General features: G+C 34.1%; 1 protein-coding gene across 2 annotated transcripts in view; it reads left to right on the top strand.

Moving 5' to 3' along the window:
* The first annotated feature begins 5992 nt into the window (after positions 1–5992).
* The window catches only part of LOC118738759, a 34044-nt gene continuing 16789 nt past the window's right edge, over positions 5993–23247 (top strand). Inside the window, exons 1-3 of one of the 2 annotated variants that reach the window (XM_036469717.1) lie at positions 5993–6060; positions 6122–6334; positions 6391–6474. In XM_036469717.1, coding sequence (XP_036325610.1) covers positions 6027–6060; positions 6122–6334; positions 6391–6446 — 303 coding nt within the window. In that variant the 5' untranslated portion in view covers positions 5993–6026 and the 3' untranslated portion in view covers positions 6447–6474. Of the gene's footprint in view, positions 6061–6121; positions 6335–6390; positions 6475–23247 lie in introns of those variants that run through there. The other variant, XM_036469719.1, reaches the window with a different exon arrangement.

Raw genomic sequence — 23247 nt, 5'->3', positions numbered from 1 at the left:
CTGTATTTTGGTTTCAACAAGATAATGATCCCAAGCATACTGCGTATATAGTTCGGGAATGGCTGCTGTACAATGTCCCCAAACAACTTAAAACACCACCGCAATCGCCAGATATGAATCCGATAGAGAATTTGTGGGCAGAAGTTAAGTCAAAATTTCGAAATATTCATCCTAGCAATAAAGAGGAGTTAAAACGTGAAATACAAAAGGCATGGGAAGAAATTTCGCCATCTTATACACACAAATTAATTGAATCCATGCCACGACGGATGCAAGCTGTAATACATTCGGGAGGCGGGCCAACAGACTACTAATTTTCTAATATTTTAAATCCTTGCATTTTTTTCCTGAAGTGTACGCTCATTTTAGTGGTATGAATTTTCCTTTTTTTAATATTAATAAAATTTGCAAGGGTTTTTTTTTTGAAAATATGGTTTTTAATTTTCCTTCTATAAGTTCTATAAGTCTTTAACTATCAATACATACAAAAAAATAGTTATCGGCTTGGTACGTAAGTCGATATTAAAGTTTATTTTCAATAATTATTGGTGTACGCTCAATGTGAGCCACTGTATATACCTCAATTCAAAACACTTGGACAATTAATAAAACCATTAAACTAAAACGAGTTTTATTTGTCTTTTTTTCCTCATTTTTCAAACGTCATTGTGACCACTTTGCGCACCACACTTGAGCCGCACTGCATTACATTGACGTTTTTAGTGCATATATGTATTATTTCGGTTTTAAAACGAAAGAGTGCATATGCATATTTAGGTTTTTCTAATATGCATTATTGCGGTTTTCAACCGAAACTGTGCATATATGCATTATTTCGGTTTTTTTCATATGCAGTATTTCGGGTTTCAACCGAAACTGTGCATATATGCATTGCTTCGGTTTTCTTCGTATGCATTATTTCGGTTTTTTTCATATGCATTATTTCGTATACACAGTTTCCACATGCACAATTTCAGGGTGCCATAAATATTACCTTTCGATAATAATCTTCAGCGCTAGGTGCATGATAATTAGCCCGAAAATTTCATCTATCCGCTCTCCGAGGAATTGTCCCAAATAGTACAATTCCCTAGCGATATCGGTAACTAACGCGGCTAGCGCTTTTTCTACGCATTTTGCTGTTATCCCCCTACGAATCGGTGGCGGATGTCTGGTTACACAGATGAATGTGAAATTTTCTACATTCACCGCGGAAATAGACAAAAAGTTTGATTCGACATGCATACATATAGTTCTTATCATAACTATACGACACTCACATATTGGCAAGATTTCATCATTTATTTCAAAATTGTTAATTTTAATTATTGTTTTTTAAAGGTATAGCATATTTTTAACAGAAACTATATAAATCCAAGTTTCAATCTTTGTGCAAAAAAAAAAGAAATCAACAAACTTTGTACAAATTTCGAGCTTTTTAATTAAATTTTTTAGAAAAGTTTGAGTATGCAGTTTTGTAGCCCAATTTCAGGTACCATTAATTTTTGGGAATTGTTTCATATAACAAAAAAAAATCGTCGAAAATGTTTTGTATTGGAATAAAATGGCTAACATGATCAACAAAAAAAATGCCAAAAATCAGTTACTTTAAACTTGCGGTAAAATTGAATGGGCTTAAAAATCAAATTAAAAAGTTCGAAATTTTTACGAAGGCTTGTTGATTTTTTAAAACGTTGCACAGAGATTCAAACTTGTGTTTATATGGTTTTTGTTAAAGACTATACTATATTTCTATAAACAAACTACCTGTACCCTGCCACGCTTTGCTGTGGCATATTCCTGTTACATGGATTATAATAAATGATTAACGAAATGAAGCATACTTTTCAGATAAGTTTGATTTTGCAATACTTGTATGTACACAATATTTTTCGTTTTCAAGTCTCTACTTAGATATCAAGACTATCTGGTTTGCAGACATGCAACATGGTTTGTGAAAAGCAATCAGCATCTAAATTCTAAACCACACTTTTCCTAAGATTGAAATTGACCTTTTTTATTGTGATTGCAAACGCCTATCGAATTGGGAATTGAAATCTTTTAAATTGAAATGGTGTATCTGTCAGAATCATGGGAATTCGAGGGATGAGGACATCTTCACCTTTGATAGGCCGCGTTAAAATCTTTGCTTCCACTACGTTCTGTCAATTTCTTAACTGCGAGTCGCGTGCCGTTGCAGAGTTTTGGCGGATTAATATTCCGCAACATGATAATTGCCACACCTATTTTAAATTTCAGTATGTGGTTTCCCCACCTGGAAGATCAATCGAGTTCAAAAATTCTGTTGGATAATTAACTGCTTCAATTGTTCGTACGTATATGCTATTTCATCACTTTGAATGCTGGATTGAAAAACATTATTGAGTTGATAGACATCATTATTCTTGGCAGCAAGAATAGCTCGTTCACTGAGCCAATCGCGATTCCTAATTAATTAATTTGAATATCCGGAAACATTTTTTCGATCAGTTCTTCTTTCGATCTAAGTTACAAAAATTATCAAGCGATAAAATTCGTCTTAATCTCTCATTGACTGGTAGCTTTCCGTTCCCCATTCAGTAATTGTCGCAAGAATACCTAGGCTGATTAATCGCTCTGTAGTTGGACGCATATTCGTAGTCACCTCCAATGTATTGTATGTTCATCTTGCCACAATGTTGAATATTTCAGGCAAGCATTTATCTCGCCCGCTGGTGTCAATCGAGATATTACAGGCAATGTTTGCGTAAAATCTCCTGCGAGCAATATCAATGCATTCCCGAATCGTTAAACACTTCTACGCAAATCTCGCACCGATCGATCAAGAAACTCAAGAGATTTTTTAATGTGTCATTGTGCACTCATCCCAAACAATGAGTTTACATTTTTGTAATAAGTACTATTCCCATACCGGATGTTCTGGAAATATTGCACATGGGAGATTCAATGATTTGCATGTTCACTGGCAGCATAAGAGCTAAACGAGAAGTGCTTCCACCTGTTAACAATGTCGCAGATATTCCAGACGAAGCGAGAGCTACGGCTTTGTAATTGATGAAAACATCGAACCGTTGCCACAATCTTATAAGGAATGTTCTCTTAGTTACTCCTGGCGCGTCCAAGAAGAGGGTCATTTATCATTTGAATTTGGGTGCCAAGGCGCGAATGCTCTGACTCTTTGTTTGATGACAGGAAATACTTCGTCTTGTCCTCGTTGATCACCAAACCCAATCGCTTTGCCTCGTTATCCAACTTGAATAAAATTATAGTTTAAAAAACTAAAACCTCCCTATTATAATTGCCATTCGTACTGTCATCAGGTATGTAACTTGAGAATAGAAATCGGTGCATCTTTTAGGCGCATCAATATTACATAGTTACATCCCGAGCTAATAAAAGGAAGGTAAAAAGGCAGGATAGACTTCGAGGTCTTTGTTACCGATGATGTCGATATCATTCGCATACGCCAGAAATTACACGTCCTTGTAAAATTTGTTCGTGAGTCGTTCAGTTCTGCAGCTCTTATTGTCTTAACATTTGCAATATGCGATCATAAATGCCCTTCTGCTCACGCTTTAATTTGTGAATGTTTGATTGGGCATATAATAGGAGATCAGAATAATAATAATCAGCATAACATTCATAATCTCGCTGATTTTTAGAAAAATTTTGCTAAAAATCCGAAGCAGCTCATCTTATTTAGCAAAAAATTTTCTGGAAAGTGTGGGTATTGTTAGGTAGATGCGTCTTTTACTAAGGTACATTCTTAGATATTTGAAAGTCGGAAAAACTCAACGCTAAAGCAGGCACATTCTCTTTAATCGCAATATAACTAACTATTAACTATTTTATAATGTTGGGGAAGGGTGACAACAATTTTAAGTTTTATTTCATTTTTAAACAGCTTTCATGCGATATTTTTATGTTTTCGTAATGTATGGTTTTTATTATTTTTTCATTTGTATCAGTAGTTTTTTATTAGTACTATTTTTTCATTGCAAAATTTGTATACCAACTCTTCTTTGATAATATAATCACTTCGTTTGATAAGATTTTGTAAATTCTTTCTTCATTTAATTGCTTCTTAATCAAGATTTCTCAAATGCCTCTAGTTTGGTACAGATATTGTAACATTTCATTTATTTTACCAATTTAATTGACTTAAATTTTCAAAGAGATGGAAACCCGCCTCAAAACACATTTTTGACTGTAGGTCTTTTAAAAACTCTTTAATTTGATACCCATATTGTAATATTTCATTTATTTTATCAATATAATTTAGTTAAATTTTCAAACAGGTGGCAACCCTCTTCAAACATATTTTCGGCTGTAAGCCTTCGTAAAACTCTTTGGCTTGATACCCACATGGCAATATTTCATTTATTTTATCAATGTGGCTGAGTTAAAATTTTTAAATAGGTGGCAACACTCAAAAATATCTCCAACAGTTATCTTTCTTAAACCTCTTTAATTTGATACCCATATTGTAATAATTCATTTATTTTATAAATATAATTGGGTTTAAACTCTTTCAAATAGGAGGCAACCCTTAAAATTTTTGTGTTATCATTGATCCTAGTATTCTACCGAATACAAAAAAATACAAAAAAAAAATATTCAAATCGGTTCAGCCGTTCTCGAGTTTTGACGACCGTGACATACGAACATAACATTTTTATATATGTAGATTTCTAAATCAAGATTTCTAAAATCCCTTTAGTTTGGTACCAGTATTGTAACATTTCATTCATTTTATCAAGTTAATTGAGTCAAATTTTCAAACAGGTGGCAACCCTCCTCAAACATACTTTCGACTGTAGGCCTTTTAAAAACTCTTTAGTTTGTACCCACATTACCCACATAAATGAGTTAAATTTTTCTAATACGTGGCAACCCTGCACAAAAGTATTTCCTAAAGTTCTCTTTCTTCAACCTCTTTAATTTGATACCTATATCAATTAAATTGAGTTAAATTTTCAAACAGGTGGCAACCCTCCCCAATCATATTTTCGGCTGCGAGCCTTCTTAAGAATTTAAAGTTTGATACCCAAATTGCAGTATTTCATTTATTTTATTAATTTAACTGAGTTTAAATTTTCAAAGAGGTGGCAATTCTACTCAAAATTATTTCCAGCAGTTATCTTTCTTAAACCTCTTTGATTTATTAGTTTATCAATTAAATTGTGCTAAATTTTGTAACAGGTGGCAACCCTCCTCGCCCCTCCCCTGTATCCGCCACTGATGTAAATAACGCTGCCGCTCGCAGTGCTCTTAAAAAATATAACTCTTCCGAGCGAGAGAGTATTTTGATGCATTTACGAGCTCTATTTATTTATTATTTATTTTCTAATCACATTATTATTATAAACAGAACAAAAGAAAATATTTTACTTTTATTTTGGCCACTCTGAGTTTAGTTTTTGAATTCACCCGCGATTCAAATTTACATTGTTAGATCTAATCTTCACATTTCATGTTTTTAGAAATGTATCAGCAGACCTGAAAAATAGTACAATACTATATATTATAGTACGGTTGGCGACCCTACTCTATACCCTAGAATGTATTAACAACATTGGTTGGCCAAAAATGTTCTATTCGGTGATTCCGAAAATCTAGTTTTTTTTTTTTCTGTGGATACTTTTTCGAGATATTTGCGGATAACAAAAACAACACTAAAATTTGTGATCCAGTGCCATTTTTTAATATTTTTTCAGTTTCGCCCACTGTGTAAGTATCATCAATAAAGGAACAATGTCTCTGTTTTTTTTCAGAATGCTTTACAATTATAACATAATGCCTGCAATTAAAGCGGAGTTAAATATTGCCGGCAAATACATATTTATGCATAAAATATTATATAACAATTAAAAAGGTAGTAAAGAAAGAAATTGTATTCATCGAATACATCCATTTGTGACCTTATTGTATAGAATTTTAAAAATGGCATGCATAACAAAAGCGCAATAAACTCCTATAAATAACAGTAAAGTAAAATCCGATTCATTGTACAGCCAGCTTTCGCAATGAAGATACAGTTCCTAGTTTTGATTATTTCAGGTGAGCTTCTCCTTGAAAGAAATCTGCGCCATATAGTACCTTCTTTTTTATATTTGTCAAGTATATTTGGTACACTCTACCAAAGCCTGCAACACGCCTGAGGACCGTCAGCTATGTGACACACTCACTCAACGGTGTAGAGCAACAGCAGCAAATAGGCCTGGCGTAAACCCAGACGACACCTTTGCAACTTTCAACACACAATGCCGGGTGAGAGTCGGTGCCACATGGCGCAATGTTGCATATTGTGATATGGTGCGGGCGATCTGTCAGCGTAAGTTGCAGCACAAAACGGTCGTTCATACTCGTAATTTACTTCTTTTTTTCCAGTAACCCTTTTAAGATGCCAAAAAACCACTTGCCGCAATGTTCAAGCCATCATTTAAAGAAATTCGTGCAAGTAAAAGGTTATACGAAAATACGATTTTTTAAGCGTCAAGAATGTTTTCTATTTTTTTAATTCCATGTAATAAATACATATTTCCACTTTTAAATGGAAATAAAAAAAATACTTCCAGAGATTTTCTATCCTTCCAGAGATATGTATTAAGAAATTGTAATAATTACTATTACCTTGTTTATACCTACGCAAGAACCGCATTAACAAAAAGCTGATTTGGCTCAACACATATTCCTTTCAAGCATTTATTAATTAATTAATAACCGATGTGAGGAATAAAAAAGCGATTTGAAAACAAATTCGAGTCAATACACTTTCGAATTTCTGAGCGTATTGAAAGTTGGTTTATGCTTCCGTTTTGAATCACAACGAACTGGGTGAAAGCGCTTTATGTGTTGGTATAAACAAGGTAAATGTATACTTTTCCAAAACCCATCCGAAAAGTTATCGAAACGCGTCGCTAGAGCAATCAGCGCATCGGAAACAAAGTTGATGCTTCGTTTGTTTTTGGTTACCATTAATGGTTTTCTAAAAATGGAAAATTCTGAAAAAATGTTCATTGCTATATTGAAAACTTAAAATATGCAATATGTCGCAACTCTGCATATAAAAACAGTTTGAATACCGCAGTATAACAGTATCCAAACATTGTATTGATGCGTTTTGGAAGCCAGCCTAGTTTTACCGGATTTAATCTATACATACATGGGCGTACCCGGTAGGGGCAGGGGGTGCTCGAGCCCGCCCCCCCCGCCTAACTTTCAATTTTTCCTTATATATATATAAAATAGTACCCTGAAATGCCAGCTTAATAGGGTCGAGCCCCCTAAATTTCATTCTGGCTACGCCGATGTATACATATAACAAAATTGTAGCAGGCCGATTTCTGTACATGACAGATATTAAAGAAAAATTAATAGGGGGATGGGATAGGGGAGGGGGGGGATTGGGGGATTAATAAGGGATGCAGCGGGGGGCTTGTTTACTTTACATAGATATGTGTTCGGCGGCTTTTTCGTTCAAATACGCTTCTGTTCTGTGCTTCGCAGATGCTTTTTCATAGCTTGGTAATACAAAACCAAAATTTGTGTTAACATTTCAACATCTTGGGACCGTCTAGAATCTAGGAAATAACAGCGAGCACCTCTGCAAACTCAGCTACAGCCAAAGGTATGTAATAGTACATTTCTTACAATCATTCAAACAAATTTAATTTCAAATGGAAAACGCATTTCTTCCAAAATAACTTAAAATCGCACACACGGAAAAACCAGAAAGATTGAAAAATCATGATACTTTTTTCTATCGTCTGTCGATTTTAGAACTGGTTCGGAACTATAGAATTTGGGACTAGTTCGGAACTATCGAAAAAGGGATGCAGCGGGGGGCAATTGACACTTCCTAGGACATCGCCATGTTAAATTCGCCAGTTGCTTGCATGCAAAAGAGATTTATCGCGAACCAGTACTGGTTCTAAATGTACTAGAAGCGCACCAGTTCAGAACTAGAGATTTTCCCCACAGGGCTAATGCGTGGAATCGAATTAAGTTTTCACTTACATATGTATCGCTAGAGGTCTAACTTACAACATAGAAGAAAAAACTAGAACTAGAGATTTTCCCCACAGGGCTAATGCGTGAAATCGAATTAAGTTTTCACTTACATATGTATCGCTAGAGGTCTAACTTACAACATAGAAGAAAAAATTTAGAGAGGTGCCACCTGTTTGAAAATTTCAGTTTAAGTAAATTGATACGCCAACCGTTTGAACACTTTAATTTAATTGATTTGATAACATAAATTAAATATTGTAATATTCGCATCAAACTAAAGAGGTCAGGAAATTTTAATGCCGAAAATATTTTTAGGGAATCTGCCACCAGTTTGAAAAATTTTACTCATTTAAATTGGTAAAATAAATAAAACATTGCAATACGGATATTGAACTAAAGAGGTTTAGGAAGGTTACTTTCGAAAATATTTTTGAAGCGGGTTGCCACTTATGTGAAAAATTTAATTCAGTTAAATTGATAAGATAACCTAAATGTTGCCACATGGGTATCAAACGAAGGTATATGGGAATAATAAAATTGTAACAGGCCAGTATCTGTACATAATAGATATTAAAGAAGAATTAATAGGGTTTATTAGATCAACAGAAGCCAATTCAACATTTTTTAGAATTTTGGTCTGTCTGTCTGTCTGCATGGCAACATGCTTGTTAGCGCATCACGCAAAAGCTAATGTAGGTATAGAATTAAAGGCGATTTCCACCGATGTACATTAGGGTGCCCATCAAAAATGTTTTTTTTTGGGAAACTTCAAAACCCTACCCCTTAATTTTATTCGTTTTTATGAGAATTATTACTGCCTATTTTTACAGATTTTTTTTTTGAGACGAGGATATATAGGCCTTTAAAATGGTATATAATAATCTATTGTCGCAAAGGCTTGTTGGGATTCTTTATCGGATAAATTAAAAAAGACATATTTCTCTTAATTTTTTTAAATTTGGCCATCGATAATTTCTGCAATTTCAAATTATGGAGTACTATCTTAAATTAATTCTGTTTTCAAATAAACTGATACCTTATTTATTGCAATCGCATAAAAATTGTCGAATTTAGGCGACTTTTCTTAAATACGGCCTTGAATTGATATGTGTGTATGTCTGTGTAAGCCTAAGCGCAATGTGTTCACCAAATTTGGTTGAGATCGGTCCAGTAGTTTTTGAGATACACATATATGATATGGCGGGGGTGGCACCTAAAATTCTTCCTTCTTTCCTGTATATATCAATTTTGAATAAATATTAATGAACTCCTTAGACACACTGCTCAAAAAATCTGAAATTCCGGTACATACACAAATATAAATTCAAGACCGTATTTAATAAAAGTCGCCTAACTTCGACAATTTGTATGCGATTGCAGAAGAGATGAGTTATTGTTTATTTGAAAATAGGTTTAATTTTATATAGTACTCCATATTTTGAAACTGTAGAAATTACCGTTGGTAACAATTTAAGAGAAATACGAGTCTTCCGACAATAGACTATTATATACCATTTTAAAGATCATTCAGATCATATTCGATCTTTGGAATAGAATCAAAAATAGTCATTCAAAAACTCATAACTCTACGAAATCCTATTTTCTGACGTCTAAATGACCTTTAAAAAATCTATAAAAATAGGCAACAATTCTTCTCACAAAAACGAATAAAATTAGGGAGTAGGGTCTTGAAATTTCCAAAAAAAACATTTTCGATAGGTACCCTAATGTACATATTGCTAGAAGTCTGATTGAAAATATAGTATCCATTTTTTTCGGTTTATCATCGATCTTTATTCCTAGGAATTTTAATGTATTAACTTTTTCCAGTACTTCGTTGTTTAAATTTAGAGTTAGCGCTGCACTGTTCTAAAAATTTCGCCTTGATATAACCACAAATTTAGTTTTATTGAGATACAATTGATGTGTTCAATCAAAACTAATCGCACTTCTTTGCAACTACTGTGTGGAAGGTTTTTCGCTAAAAAAAATCAAAACTTTTTATGGTTTCTGCCTTAAAATTTAGAAATCTGAGAGGTCACGTTTTTACAATTTCCTATGGTTTTCTGTACTAACCGATTTGGTTTACTTTTGGAACATATGCCAGCACTTTGAAAATAAATGTTCCGACCAAAAATTTACTCGATATGTGGCGCTCGGGTCGGGATATTCTTAAAACTCTTATACAGACTAAACGTATAAAACCCATATATCTCTAAAACCAATTACGCTGGGGAACTGAAACTTATCACGGATGCATAAATTGTAAATAATCTACTTATGGCGAAAACTGGTAGGCGTTGGAAAAGGGTGCCTGGCACCTCCCATACAAACTGAACTTCCCATATAGCTTATCTCTGGAACCACTTACGCTAAGGTCCTGACATTCGACACAGCTACATATCGTCGCGACGATGTCAAACTATCGAATGTTAAAATCGGTTCTTTTCCGAAGAGCAAAGAAACTGTTGTAAAAAATGTTTTTGTCATTAGGAAAAAGTGTGGGATTCGACACTTTGTTAAAGCCAGTATCCTCTGCTTCTAAGAAGACTAGAAATTCGACTATTTGCCAACTTGCGTATCATTCTAAACGCATACGCAAGGTATCGCAAAAGAAAAAGCATTTTTGCACATTTGATAGTTTTGACATGGTAGCGACGATGCCGTAATTATGGCGAAACGTGGTAGTTATTTGAAAGGCTGCATCTACATACATTTACGTAAACGGGCAAGTATCATTCGATTGGGAACCATTTTCTCCTGGATTTCTAAATCCCACTGAGTTATTGTAACTTTGTTTTAAAAAATTTCTAGGTAGATGTAAGACCGCATTTAGGGTGCATGAGGGCGTCAGACAAAAGGCGCTCTTCCACAATTTTGCGGTCTTTCTATGCATAGTTAACCCCATCCTTCATTTAGACATCTGAAAACTAAATTCGTATAACTTAAACAAAGGGCCAAAACAGACCAACCACACGGGGTTTCTATACATTTCAGCTGTAGCGCCATCCATTGGGTCCATTTTCTACAAAACCATTGCTTACCATAAAATGAATACGTATTATGAATTTCAACCTCGACTCCAGTGCCACTCAGCGGGCCCATTTTTATCAAAAGAATGTTTCATCATACAGGTACATATGTATGTAGCTCACATTTAAAATTTGAACGGAATCGGTTAATAAATACAATTTTATAAATAACTCTACTTCATCACCTTCCAGCGAGTTTTCTAGTAGGTTATAATAAGACCAAATATGTAAGGTATACCTAACCTCTGACAATTTGACGGAACTCTATTCAGTGGTTTTTGAGTTTAGTCCGTTTAGTTTATGTATATAGGTATGTAGATAGGACAGTCTATAATGAAACTCATAAAAATCAACGCTCCAAACTTTGTGCAAATTTAAAACAAAATCTTAAAAATTTTCACAAATTTTGCCTTGTACCAAAAACAAAAATTTTACCTTTTTAAAAACAAAGTTACAATAACTCATGGGATTAAGAAATCTAGGAGAAAATTCCCAATCGAATGATATTTTCCCGTTTGTTTACGCTAACCCCCTTCACCTTAAGTATATTCATTGATTAGAGAATTTCACTTGTAGATGTCGCTGTGATCTAAGCGGGAACAGTTACTCGTTACTCGACTTCCTTTTTCTCGAGTCCTGTTGCTCGCCTCGGATGTTGGGTTTCGCCTTCTGCGATCACCCAAAACTCTGCCACTTTGGAAGAGAACTCCGAGCAATCAACAAGTAAGGTCCTCTAATCATCAATCTATTTTTATAAACTTCTATTACAGCATTTTTTTATATACACATAAATATATATGCAATAAAGTGGCCGTTAGGCTCTTACATATATATATATACACATATACTAGTGAAAGTGAAGTGTTTCATTTAATTATCTTGAGCGAATTTTTTGCGGTTTAATTCAACCTCGAAGGACTTCAGGGATTCGGCATTCTCATTCGCAACCGCGGAGCTTCCGCATTAATTTTAACATTCGCATTCGCAATAATCAACGCGGAGCTTTTGCGAATGCGAATGTTGTGCAAGTGCACCGATAAGACGTATGTCTGCCAAACAAATTATAGCCAATATTTTTTGTCTGTAGTCGTGGGAGTATTTGTGTAAAAAAAACAAATGACATATTTATCAACTTTGTTAAAAATTTCTTCAAGCATATTACTTCTTAAGCTATATAACCGAGTGATTTTGGCAGACGTACGCCAAAGAGAACATAGTCATTTTAATAACTATTCTTATACCCCAGCGAACTTGTGCACAAGGGTATATTAACTTTGTTCACATAACGGTTGTTTGTAACAGCCAAAACGAATCGAGATAGATATAGACAAATGTATACATAAATGCTCAGAATGAATAGAGAAGTCGATTAAACCATGTCTGTCTGTCCGTCTGTGTACACGATAACTCGAGCAAAAATTGAGATATCTCAACGAAATTTGGTACGTAGGTTTCCATTTATCCAAGGTAGGTTGGTATTGAAAATGGGCGAAATCGGACAGTAGCCACGCCCACTTCCCATATAACGGTAATTTTCAAAAATACGAAAACTGCGATATTTTAGTAAATACTGGAGATTATTCACTCAAAACTGATATTTACAATAAGTTTTAGACGAAAAATAAGAATATTATAAATTTTTTGGAAAATGGGCGTAGCCACGCCCACTTATGGTTACATGAGTATATCTTGGTAACCGCTGTACCAATTTCTTGCAACCTTGGCACAGTTCTTGGCCTTCGCACAACATACCAAATGGCCGAAAATTTAATGTTCGGCTCCGCCCAAACTTAGACTTTCTTACTTGTTTTGTTTTCTGTTTTGCATTGGTTTCTTTCTTTATTATGATTTTTTTGGACCAATCTTAATAAAAAAATACTAGACATAAAATAAGAAAGTGTGCCCTGTAATTCTAAACCAAATTTTCGTGATTTTCTTTTGAGGTCACATAGTATATTCGTCTCAATCATTTCAAATGGGGCTCTTTGGGGAATTTATTTTTAGCAAAAATTTTAAAAATAATAATTTTAGTTACTTGTCGAGCAATATTTTCAACCGACTTCCAAAAAAGGAGGAGGTTATCAGTTCGTCGGAATATTTTTTTTTGTTTTTTTTATGTATGTAGCCGCATAACTTTGGACCACGTTAACCGGCTTCGATAATTCTTTTTGCATCGGAAAGATAGTTTCAGAGATGGTCCCATACAAATTTGGTTCAGATCCGAGCAGTGGATCATGAAATATATATATCTACTAGCAAATGCCCGCTTGCTTCGCGGCGCCTTATAAGATCTTTTGCGTTGGCCAACTCAAAAATAGCGTTTAAAAGCAAAAGCAGTCTGTAAAGTAAACATTTTTAGTTTAAACTGAAACGACTAAAAAACGGAATCCTCCTCACACATATGCCAAGAATAGTAGCGATGTGATTCCATATGGAATACTTATCCCTTTACATGTAATGCGTTTTATTTATGGTCTTATTTCCACCTGTGAGATCTCTGCCAAGCGTGCGTAATATTCTTCTATGATCCTGCAACTTTAGCATTGGTCCGATGTACCATGTAAGCCAATAAAAGTCCTTATACGAAAACTCAAGAGCACAGATGAGCGTTTTCAATTATAGGAAGGCCAAGAATCCTCGCTGCCCCACAGGATGAAAAGTATTCGCGTACATTGGCTAAATGAGTCGTGCGATCTCATGAATATCGTTCAAATGAAGCCATTGATATACCTGTCGTGTTCCTTCTTGGACAGATGTGGTCGAATCTTTCATTGTCAATTCGCCACTTTTACAATTCGTCTTAATATTTATGAATTGGTTTCTTTGAGTCTTACTGCCGTAATAACGGCCGCCTCGAGCAACTCCGTCAATCGGATGTAGATCATCCTTGATTTTGCTATCTGAAAAGTAAATTCGTCTAAGATAAACAAACCCCGTGGAGGTTCTATATATTTCAGGTGCAGCGTCATCCATTGGGTCCCTTTTCTGCAAAACCTTTGCTTGGGTTGAAATGAATACGAATTAAGAATTCCAATCAGATTTTATAGAAAACACGGATAATACCAAACTCCAGCGGTTCCATTTTTAGCAAAGGAATTTTTCATCATACAGGTAGTCACGCTGCGAATTTGAACAAAATCTGTTAATAAATACGACTTTTATAAGTAACTCTACTCCAGCGCCACCAGCGTGTTTTCTAGTAGCCTATAATAGGACCTCCGACAATTTGACTGGGCTCTATTGAGTAGTTTTTGAGTTTAGTCCGAAAAACAGAAATGGCTATCATTTTATGTACATATGTAATCTTCCTTATCCTGAGTTTCGCCCATAGTAAGTACATGGAAACCAAAAGCGAAAAGTGAACCGGTTCAAGGAAGATGAAACTCATGATAAGGCTGAATATGGCTGCGTTTCTTTATACATTCCGGATAATCTCATTTCACAGCCGGAACAAACAGAATACGTTTGAAATATACGTTAGCATATCATCAGGAATATTCTAAAGAATAAGTAAACAAAAAAGTTTATTCCAAATGTTCAGAATGAATAAAGAAATGCAGCCTATGTTTCGAATGAAAAAAAAATAAATCATCATGAAAGTAATAAACGTTTCATATGTGTATTAACAAAATAGGTTCATAAATACGACTTTTATAAATAACTCGACTCCAGCACCACCTAGCGGGTTTCGCAAGTGCTCTTTTCATCATGCCAACGAAATCGGTTCATAAACACAACTTTTATAAATAACTCGCCTCCCGCGCCACCTATCGGCTCCGTTTTTGGTAAATGTATTTTCCATTATGCTGAAACTATACTTTTTGAATTTGAAAGAAATCGGTTTATAAATACGACTTCTATAAATAACTCGACTCACGCGCCATCTAGCGGGTCTATTTTTGGTAAACGTGTTTGCCATCATTCTATTAACTTACACTTTGAATTTAAAAGAAATCGGTTCATAAATACGATTTTTATAAATAACTCGACCCCAGCGCCACCTACCGATTTTTCTGGTAGCCTATAATAGGACCATATATGCAAGGTATAACCTCTGAAAATTTAACTGAAATCTATGCGGTAGTTTTTGAGTTAACTCCGAACAACGAAAACGGCTATTATTTATATATATAGAATATATTTTTTTTAAGTCGGTTCTTTTTTTTTGCTAAAAATTACTTGTTTTCATAGCGATATACATTGGATCCATGGCTAAAAACTTCCGTGGTAAAACTGTCCCCCTACGTCTCCCTTCTTTGCTATTTAAAGTCAAGGAGTAAGCTCCTTCAATAGGGATTTCCAGCAGAAATGGTCAACGTCTGGATATAAAGAGAACCGATGCTCAAATAATTAAAAAACTATAGGTCAGACCTTTAATTAAGAATTACGTTCTATCTGAGACCCTCATCATCCATGATTCCAATAGTTCAAATGGTTACATATAAAAAATCTGGGTGCTTTTTTAAAAAAATAATCCGATTCGGCTGGCAGCCACGACTTTGGAAACAGAATTTTGTTCAAAATTTTCATTCCTGGAAAATAATAATTTATTTTCCATTGCCACCAATTTAGCTCGCTATAAGCACAAATTTTTCAAACCACTCGTAGAAGAAAGTATTAAAAATGAATTACAAAAACTAAAATCGCAAAACGCTCATGACGTTAGAGGTTCTGAAACAGCCAAAGGAATGAGAATTAATAATTCTTTTTAAAAAGCTTTAGGAAAACCTGACACATCTGGTTTGGCTTGTAAGCACTGTTTAAACAACGGTCTCGCCATTATGCTAAATTCTTCAAGTGAAGATGCAAGTCAGGAGGACACATCCGACATTTTCAGCCCGGATCCAATTCTCATTACTTTTTATTAAATACTAGCAGAGCACCCGACGTCGTTCGGGGTAAACAAATCAATATATAAAACAGTAGTACAAATATTCAGTTTAGCATAAATTAAAGGAGACAAACTATTTTCTTTCTGTTTAAATTAAGGCATCCCTATGAACCATACCTTTCGTAAAATAAAGGAAATTTTTTTCAAAATGATTTTGGAATACGTACATACAACTTGTAATTTAAATCAAATATTTACCAGTTAGTTAACCGATTCCGAAAAATGAAGCCAAATCCATTTCAAGGACTTCGCCATCCTTGGCTGCACGCCGAAGCCAGCACACAGTGGTTCAAAATTGGAATTTAATGTTCTTAATCCACCGTAGTCTTAATTTTTCAACCAATTTTAACTAAAAAACCAAAAAAAAAATATTTTGGTGAAAATTATTTTATAACATTTCAAAATTTTTTTTGTAATTTTTTCGTTTTGGGGAACCATACAAATGTTTTTAACTAGTCTTTGTTATATAACATTTATTATAGTTCCGAAGTTATAGTTGGTAAAATATTCCACGCCTATGGGATGTGCTACGCTCCTTTTCCAAACTCATTTATATATACTTTAGATACGTCCGAAATTTCAATTTCATGTGACTTATGGTTTTGAACTTATGGCTGATAAAATTTCCCCGAATATGGGATGTGCTACGCCCCTTTTTACAAACTCATGTATATATAGCCTACTATAAGCACCTACCATAGATATATCTGCATTCCAAGTTTGAAGTTCATGTGACTTATAGTTCCGAAGTTATAGCTGATAAAAAATTTCACGCCTATGGGAGGTGTCACGCCCCTTGTCGAATCCCAATTTTTTGTTTCCTTTCTTTCGGGAGTACAGTACTTCTTTTTTCGCTCTTGTACTTCGTACTTCGAAGTACGGTCAAATGTACTTCTTTGCGATATTTTGTACTTCAGGCTTTCCATTTTCAATGTCATTAATTGTTTATAATGACTTTTGCTAAAATTTCAAAATCAAAAGTTATCAAAACAAATTCTGTGGGACTGAGAAATATTATTTTCTACTTTTTAGTCCATTTATAACAGCGCACATTGGAGTATTTTATTGCAATTTGTGTGATAAATAAAAAAACTCAAATCGAAGATACCCAACCATGATTGGAATCGTTCGAAAGAGAATAGAATTCTACATCACTATGTGAAAAAATAATTGAAAAAAAAATTAACGTTATCCATGCACTGCGATTGCCAATTTGACGTTTTCTTTACTTTGGTGCGCGCATAGTAAAAAACAGAAAAGTTTTGATATTTCGAAGTGATTTTTCTTGAAAAATTAAAAAAGTATAGTTTTTTGAGCAATGGAACCTTCTACCTCGGGTATTTTTTGAACTTAAAATTAAATATATTAGTACAAAAAGTGTCTGTTTGTATTTTTAATGTTTTTCTCCGTGCAGGCTTATAAAACGTGTGTTTTTGGGTATATAGTAAGCATATAGATGTGAATACCACTCAATTCAGTGAAAGTTTATTTTTTTTTTTTTGAAACAGCAATTATAAGTGATATGTTAACAAAAAAAAGTTTGCAGATTTTCTGCGGTTTTTAAGAAAAATATATTTTTTTGTATGCCCATGCAATTGAAATATGTATGTATGTATATATATTCAAGCAAAACAACGGAAACTTGATATGAGTACATTAGGGGGGAGTGAAAAAAGTTAATTTTTGTTTTCGGGAACGGGTACCCTTCATCTACCGTGTATGAGACTTAGTAACAATTCTGTAAAATATTTAATTTTTACGAAATCATCTTGAGGTCGCACATTTGGCTTTAAGTTTGAAATTTTTTGAAATTTTTTACATTTAAAAAAAAAACTACTCAAAATTAACTTTTTTCACTCCACCCTAGTGTACATCAAGTAAGTATAGCTAGTGTTGTTGCTGTTTTTTTATTTGTTTTGTTTTCTTTTGTTTTTATAAATTAATAAGGGTTAACAGCTAGTGGCGAAGCTACTATTTGTTTAGTGGAGGGGTAAAGGTGATATACGTTGCAGTGTTCATGTTGCTTGGTCCCTTTTTTTGTTTTTATTTTAATAAAATAATAAACGTCAACAATTAGTGATGTAGCTTCTGTTTGTTTACATAGGGGTAAAGGTAGGAAATATTTTGGATTAAGTCCCTATTCCGTAGAATGCTGCGTAGAAAGTAATTGTGACTGTTCACTATGTTTATTTTTTGTGTATAACGTAATTGTATCAAAAATAATTGGATCGATGAGTCTGTAAAAACTTCCAAACTTCCATTTAGGAACAAGTTCAACTACCGTATTCCTTCTTCGTCGAAGCCTTTATGAAATTATGGAAAAATCCGGTTGTAGTCAGCTCCAAGAAAAGTTCAAATTTCTGAAAGAAGAGATAAGAGAACGAACTAAAGTTTCCTCTGAAAATATGAAAGAATTTAACGAGAGGATAAATAAATTCTGTTTTGATTTCAAAACTCGCTGGTATGCATCGGCAAGGAAGCAGCAATATTTCCTGCAGTCCAACAGAGATTGGTTAGATTCTTCGATTGGTTTTAGCTGCTGTAAAACACATAAACGGGGCCGCATGGAGTTACCCTTTGAAGAATGTAGTGAACCAACTAAACGCAAGAAATCTTTAGCGCTTAGAAAGACTGCCCCTCTGCCTTTGCTAGTTCATGCAACTCAAATGGGTCTGAGAGCTGCGGGACAGTTAGATGCGTCGAAAGTGATGCAAGAAATATCGGAATCACCGGCTAATGCGACTAAGTACCGGTTAAGTGTTCAAAATGCTGGAAAAAATAAACAGATGTCAAAAGAAGAAGCGTTGTCTGTTTTGGTAGAAGCTAAATTGTCCCGTCATCAGTACAACATCATAAGCCAGTCTGCTCCAGAAAAATTTCCTTGCTATACATACGTGCAGTCTGCGAAAAAAGATTGTTACCCTAAACGCGAATGTATTAAAATAGATGAAACTTCAGTAAAAGTGAGTTTGCAAGACCTATTAGATCATACCGTTGAACGTATAATGCTGTCACAAAAAAGTGTATTTGAAATACTTGATGAGGAAAATTTATATGAATTATGCTTGTACTCGAAATGGGGCTTTGATGGGAGTTCTGGGCATAGCTTGTATAAGCAAGTATTTCATGGCCCGAGTGCAAGCGATTCATCGGTATTTATAACTTGTATAGTACCACTAAGGTTGGTTTACAAGACCAAAATAATTTGGGTGAACCCTCGTCCTTCATCCACAAGGTGTTGCAGACCATTAAAAATGGAGTTTGTTAAAGAGTCTGCCGAAGTTTCGAAAACCGAAAAAGCACGGGTTGATGCAGAAATAAGAAACCTCAGAAATTCTATTGTATTTATTGACAATAAACGTCTAGAAGTGCGTCACAATTTAATGCTGACAATGGTAGATGGAAAAGTCTGCAACGCACTTACGGACACAAAGTCTACACAATCATGTTATTTATGCGGAGCTACAAGTAAGGAGTTAAACGACATCGATAATATGGTAAAAAGGGAGGTGAATATGAACAATATTCAATTTGGTTTATCGATTCTTCATGGTTGGATACGATTTTTTGAATGCCTTCTCCACGTGTCATATAAACTTCCAATAAAAAAATGGCAAGCGAGACTAGTAGATGAAAAAGAAATTGTATCTGAAAACAAAGCTCGTATCCAAAAGGAGTTTAGGGTTAGAATTGGTTTAATTGTCGACCAGCCAAAGCCTGGCTATGGAAGCACAAATGACGGCAATACTGCAAGGAGATTTTTTTGAAAACGCTGAAGTTTGATCAGAAATTACAAAAATTCATGTTGAATTAATAACAAAAATGCATATGTTGATGATTGCCGTTTCAAGTGGACATGAAATTGAAGTAGAGAAGCTTTGAGTACTGCCAGATTGTTTGTTCAAAAATATCCTTGGTATTATATGCCTCCAACGCTGCATAAATATTTTATACATGGACCGGAAATAGTCTCTCATGCATTGTTGCCAATAGGTCAATTGTCCGAAGAGGCTCAGGCGGCCCGAAACAAAGACTTCAAACGTTTCAGGGAGGATTTTGCTCGAAAATGTAGTAGGCAGAAGGCAAATGAAGACATTTTTAATAGGTTTTTGATCCCTTCAGATCCTTTAATATGTTCTAAAAGAAAGCTGCCAAAGAAAAAAATTCAAACTTTGCCTAAAGCAGTTGTGGAGCTCCTCAAACCCGCAAAAGAAGATAATGACAAAAATTATGATATCAAAGATAATGATGATTACGAAAGCAAAGAAGAAGACGATGATGATGATGTTTTTGCTAATGACACAATGTCAGATGATTGATAACATAAAAAAATTAAAAAAAAAATTTTACAACCGCTCTATATTTCAGTATTGGATATGTATTTCATTAAAATTGATGAAAAAAATAAAGTTCCATTAAAGTATATGGTTTTATGATGTTTTTTATAGCTTATTACTAGAGCTCTAGATACCCGGGTATTGAGCAATGCGAGTAGCTCGATACTCGCTCGAAACTCGTTCATTGCTCAACTGCTCAAATGTTTGTTCAAAATTTTCGAGTTTTTGAACAATTTCATAAACAAAAGAAAATTTGTAAATTGTAGTTGTCAGCAGCTGCTTTCTAATTCATGCTAAATAAATTATATTATTAAATACCAATGTATCGCCATAAAAGTTGGGTGTGGCGTTATGCGTCTAGAGATGGGGCTCGGGCACAATGTAATATATGCAACAATTTTATTAATTGTTCTGGCGGCAACACCACGGTTCTGCAGCGGCATTTGCATAAAATTCATTCGTTATCAAACGATGCAGATTTTATGTAAGTAGCATTAAGTGATATAGACAGGACCTTTATCTAACCAACCGCAATAAGTATCTTAAAGTAAGAGTTGTAAAAAATAAAGAATTAAATTTTACTTACATATATGAAAAATTTGTAGTGACAACGATGTAGCCGGTCCAAGCGAAGGGAAGAAAAAATTTGCTAACGATGCATATTTAAAGAGTATCGTAAAAGAAAAAACCGAAGACATTCATTTAGCAACTGCCAAATTAATAGCAACTAATCAGCTACCCCTTTCCTTTACTTCAAGCAATGGATTTAAAGAATTTATGAAAGTTATTGCTCCGGGATATGAAACATTGGGGGAAGAAGCCATGAAGAGAAGATTAGAAATTTTAAGTAACAAGCTAAGAACTAAATTCATGGGATATATAAAAGAATCGATATCAATATCGTTAACTTGCGACTTGTGGACTTCAGTCTCGCAAAATTCCTACTTGACAATAATGGCTACAATAGTTCATCAAAATTTTTCAATGCATACCTTCAATTTAGATACTTTGGAACTTTGTGAAAAACATACCTCGGATAACATTAGAGACAAAATTATAGATATATTAAATGAATGGTCTATTAAGCAGGTGTCAGCTATCGTCACTGATAATGCTGCTAATATAATTAGCGCAGTGAGTGATCTAAATGCTGTTAAGTTTAAAACAGAATTAAGTTGTTCGGCTCACTCTCTACAATTAAGTATAAACAAAGCTTTGGGAAACCCAGAAATTCAAAATTTAATAACCAAAATTAGCAAAGTAGTTAGCCATTTCAAACATTCTTCCACCGCTTTGAATGCTTTGTACAGAAACCAAAATTTATTAGGATTAAGTAAATTATCGCTGTTGCAAAAGAACAACACACGATGGAATTCGACATATCTCATGTTTAAAAGAATTTTATATAATCGACAGCCTCTGCTTAGCGTGCTCTCTGATAGACAGCTAACTACTCCCACATTCGCCCGAAAACTGGAAATCAATGAAGAAGAATGGTTGCAAGTTGAGAAGTTATGAGAAGTTTTGGAATCAGCACATACATTAACTGAATTGCTATGTTCAGAGAACCATTCACCTACATCTGTTGTACGACCAATGGTACAATTTTTAATTGAGTCCCACTTCAATCTGAAAGATGAGGACTCTAATATGGTAAAGCAATTAAAAGAAGATGTAGTAGTTGACTTAAAAAAACGGTTTAAGTTGGATGCTGATAACAATATTGTATCCCCAAGGATGATTGCAAGTTTTTTTGATCCACGATACAAAAATTTACACCACGAAACTGCACGGATGAAGGACTCAGTTTTAGAGCAAATTAAGGAAATTTTAGAAAATCAAAACCTTCAAGAAGCAGAGCAAAATTTAGTTAATGAAAATGTTCAAAATTCAAAATTATCAAAGTTAGACTTATTTTTTAAAAAATCATGCAATAGTTTAGAAAATAATTTAGAGTCACAACTTAATCAGTACATTGCAGAAATTCAAATTGGTTACAACGAAGATCCTTTTGAATGGTGGAAAAATCGTAAAGCGAAATATGTAGAGCTCTCCAAAACTGCAATGCAGTATTTGTCAATTCCAGCCACATCAGCTAGTGCAGAGCGCTGCTTTTCTACTGCTGGTAATATAGTGACCGCAAAGAGAAGTTCACTAGCCCCGAAAAACGTAAATTTGCTAATATTTTTAAATCAAAATAAAAAATATTTAGATTCATAACATGTACGAAAAACAACACAAAAATTAAACTTCTACTAATGTTAAAAACAATTCTTTCATTGTTAACATAGTTTTAAATGTTGTTCCCTTTTATTAAAATATTTATTAAATATGTATACATATATATGTACCTTAATACAGGTTATATAAATCAATAAAACCTACCATTGTTCATTAAATGCATTTTTTTATTTGAATTTCTAACAATCTTTGCATTATATATCAATAATTTGAAAAATTTAAAAAGTTGCTACCAAAAATGGCAATAGAATAAAAAAAACATTGCTCAAATTACTCGAAAAAACTCGAATTGCTCGAGCTCATGCTCGAAAATTTTCGAGTAATGAGCATTGAACAAGTGTGCGAGTACTCGCTGCTCATATACCCGGGCTGTTTGAAAATGTGCGAACAAAATCGAGAGCTCTACTTATTACTGTTTGTTAACTAAAAAAAATATAAATTCCGTTACTGAGCGGCTTGGCTGATTTAATCACTCTTTTTGCTATCAATTACCCCAGTGTGCAGCGTTGTATTAAAAAGTTTTTTTTAATTTTATTTATTTTCTACTTTTTAGTCTTGCCCGTACAAAATTTTGCAATAGATAATAAAATAATTCACCTTGCAGTGAAAGAGAACAGAAGACTATGCAAGCACAATATTGTTTGCTCACATTTACCACCCAATTCTGAGCACTTGACAAATAATCAACCTCGACTATTTGTCAATAAATTTTCGCCTGAACTATGCTGCAAAA

This window comes from Rhagoletis pomonella, unplaced genomic scaffold, assembly GCF_013731165.1.
Source record: "Rhagoletis pomonella isolate Grant_MI unplaced genomic scaffold, Rhpom_1.0 Rhpom_scaffold_00005, whole genome shotgun sequence".
Lineage (NCBI taxonomy): Eukaryota > Metazoa > Arthropoda > Insecta > Diptera > Tephritidae > Rhagoletis > Rhagoletis pomonella.
This window is presented reverse-complemented; position numbering and strand designations above follow the sequence as displayed.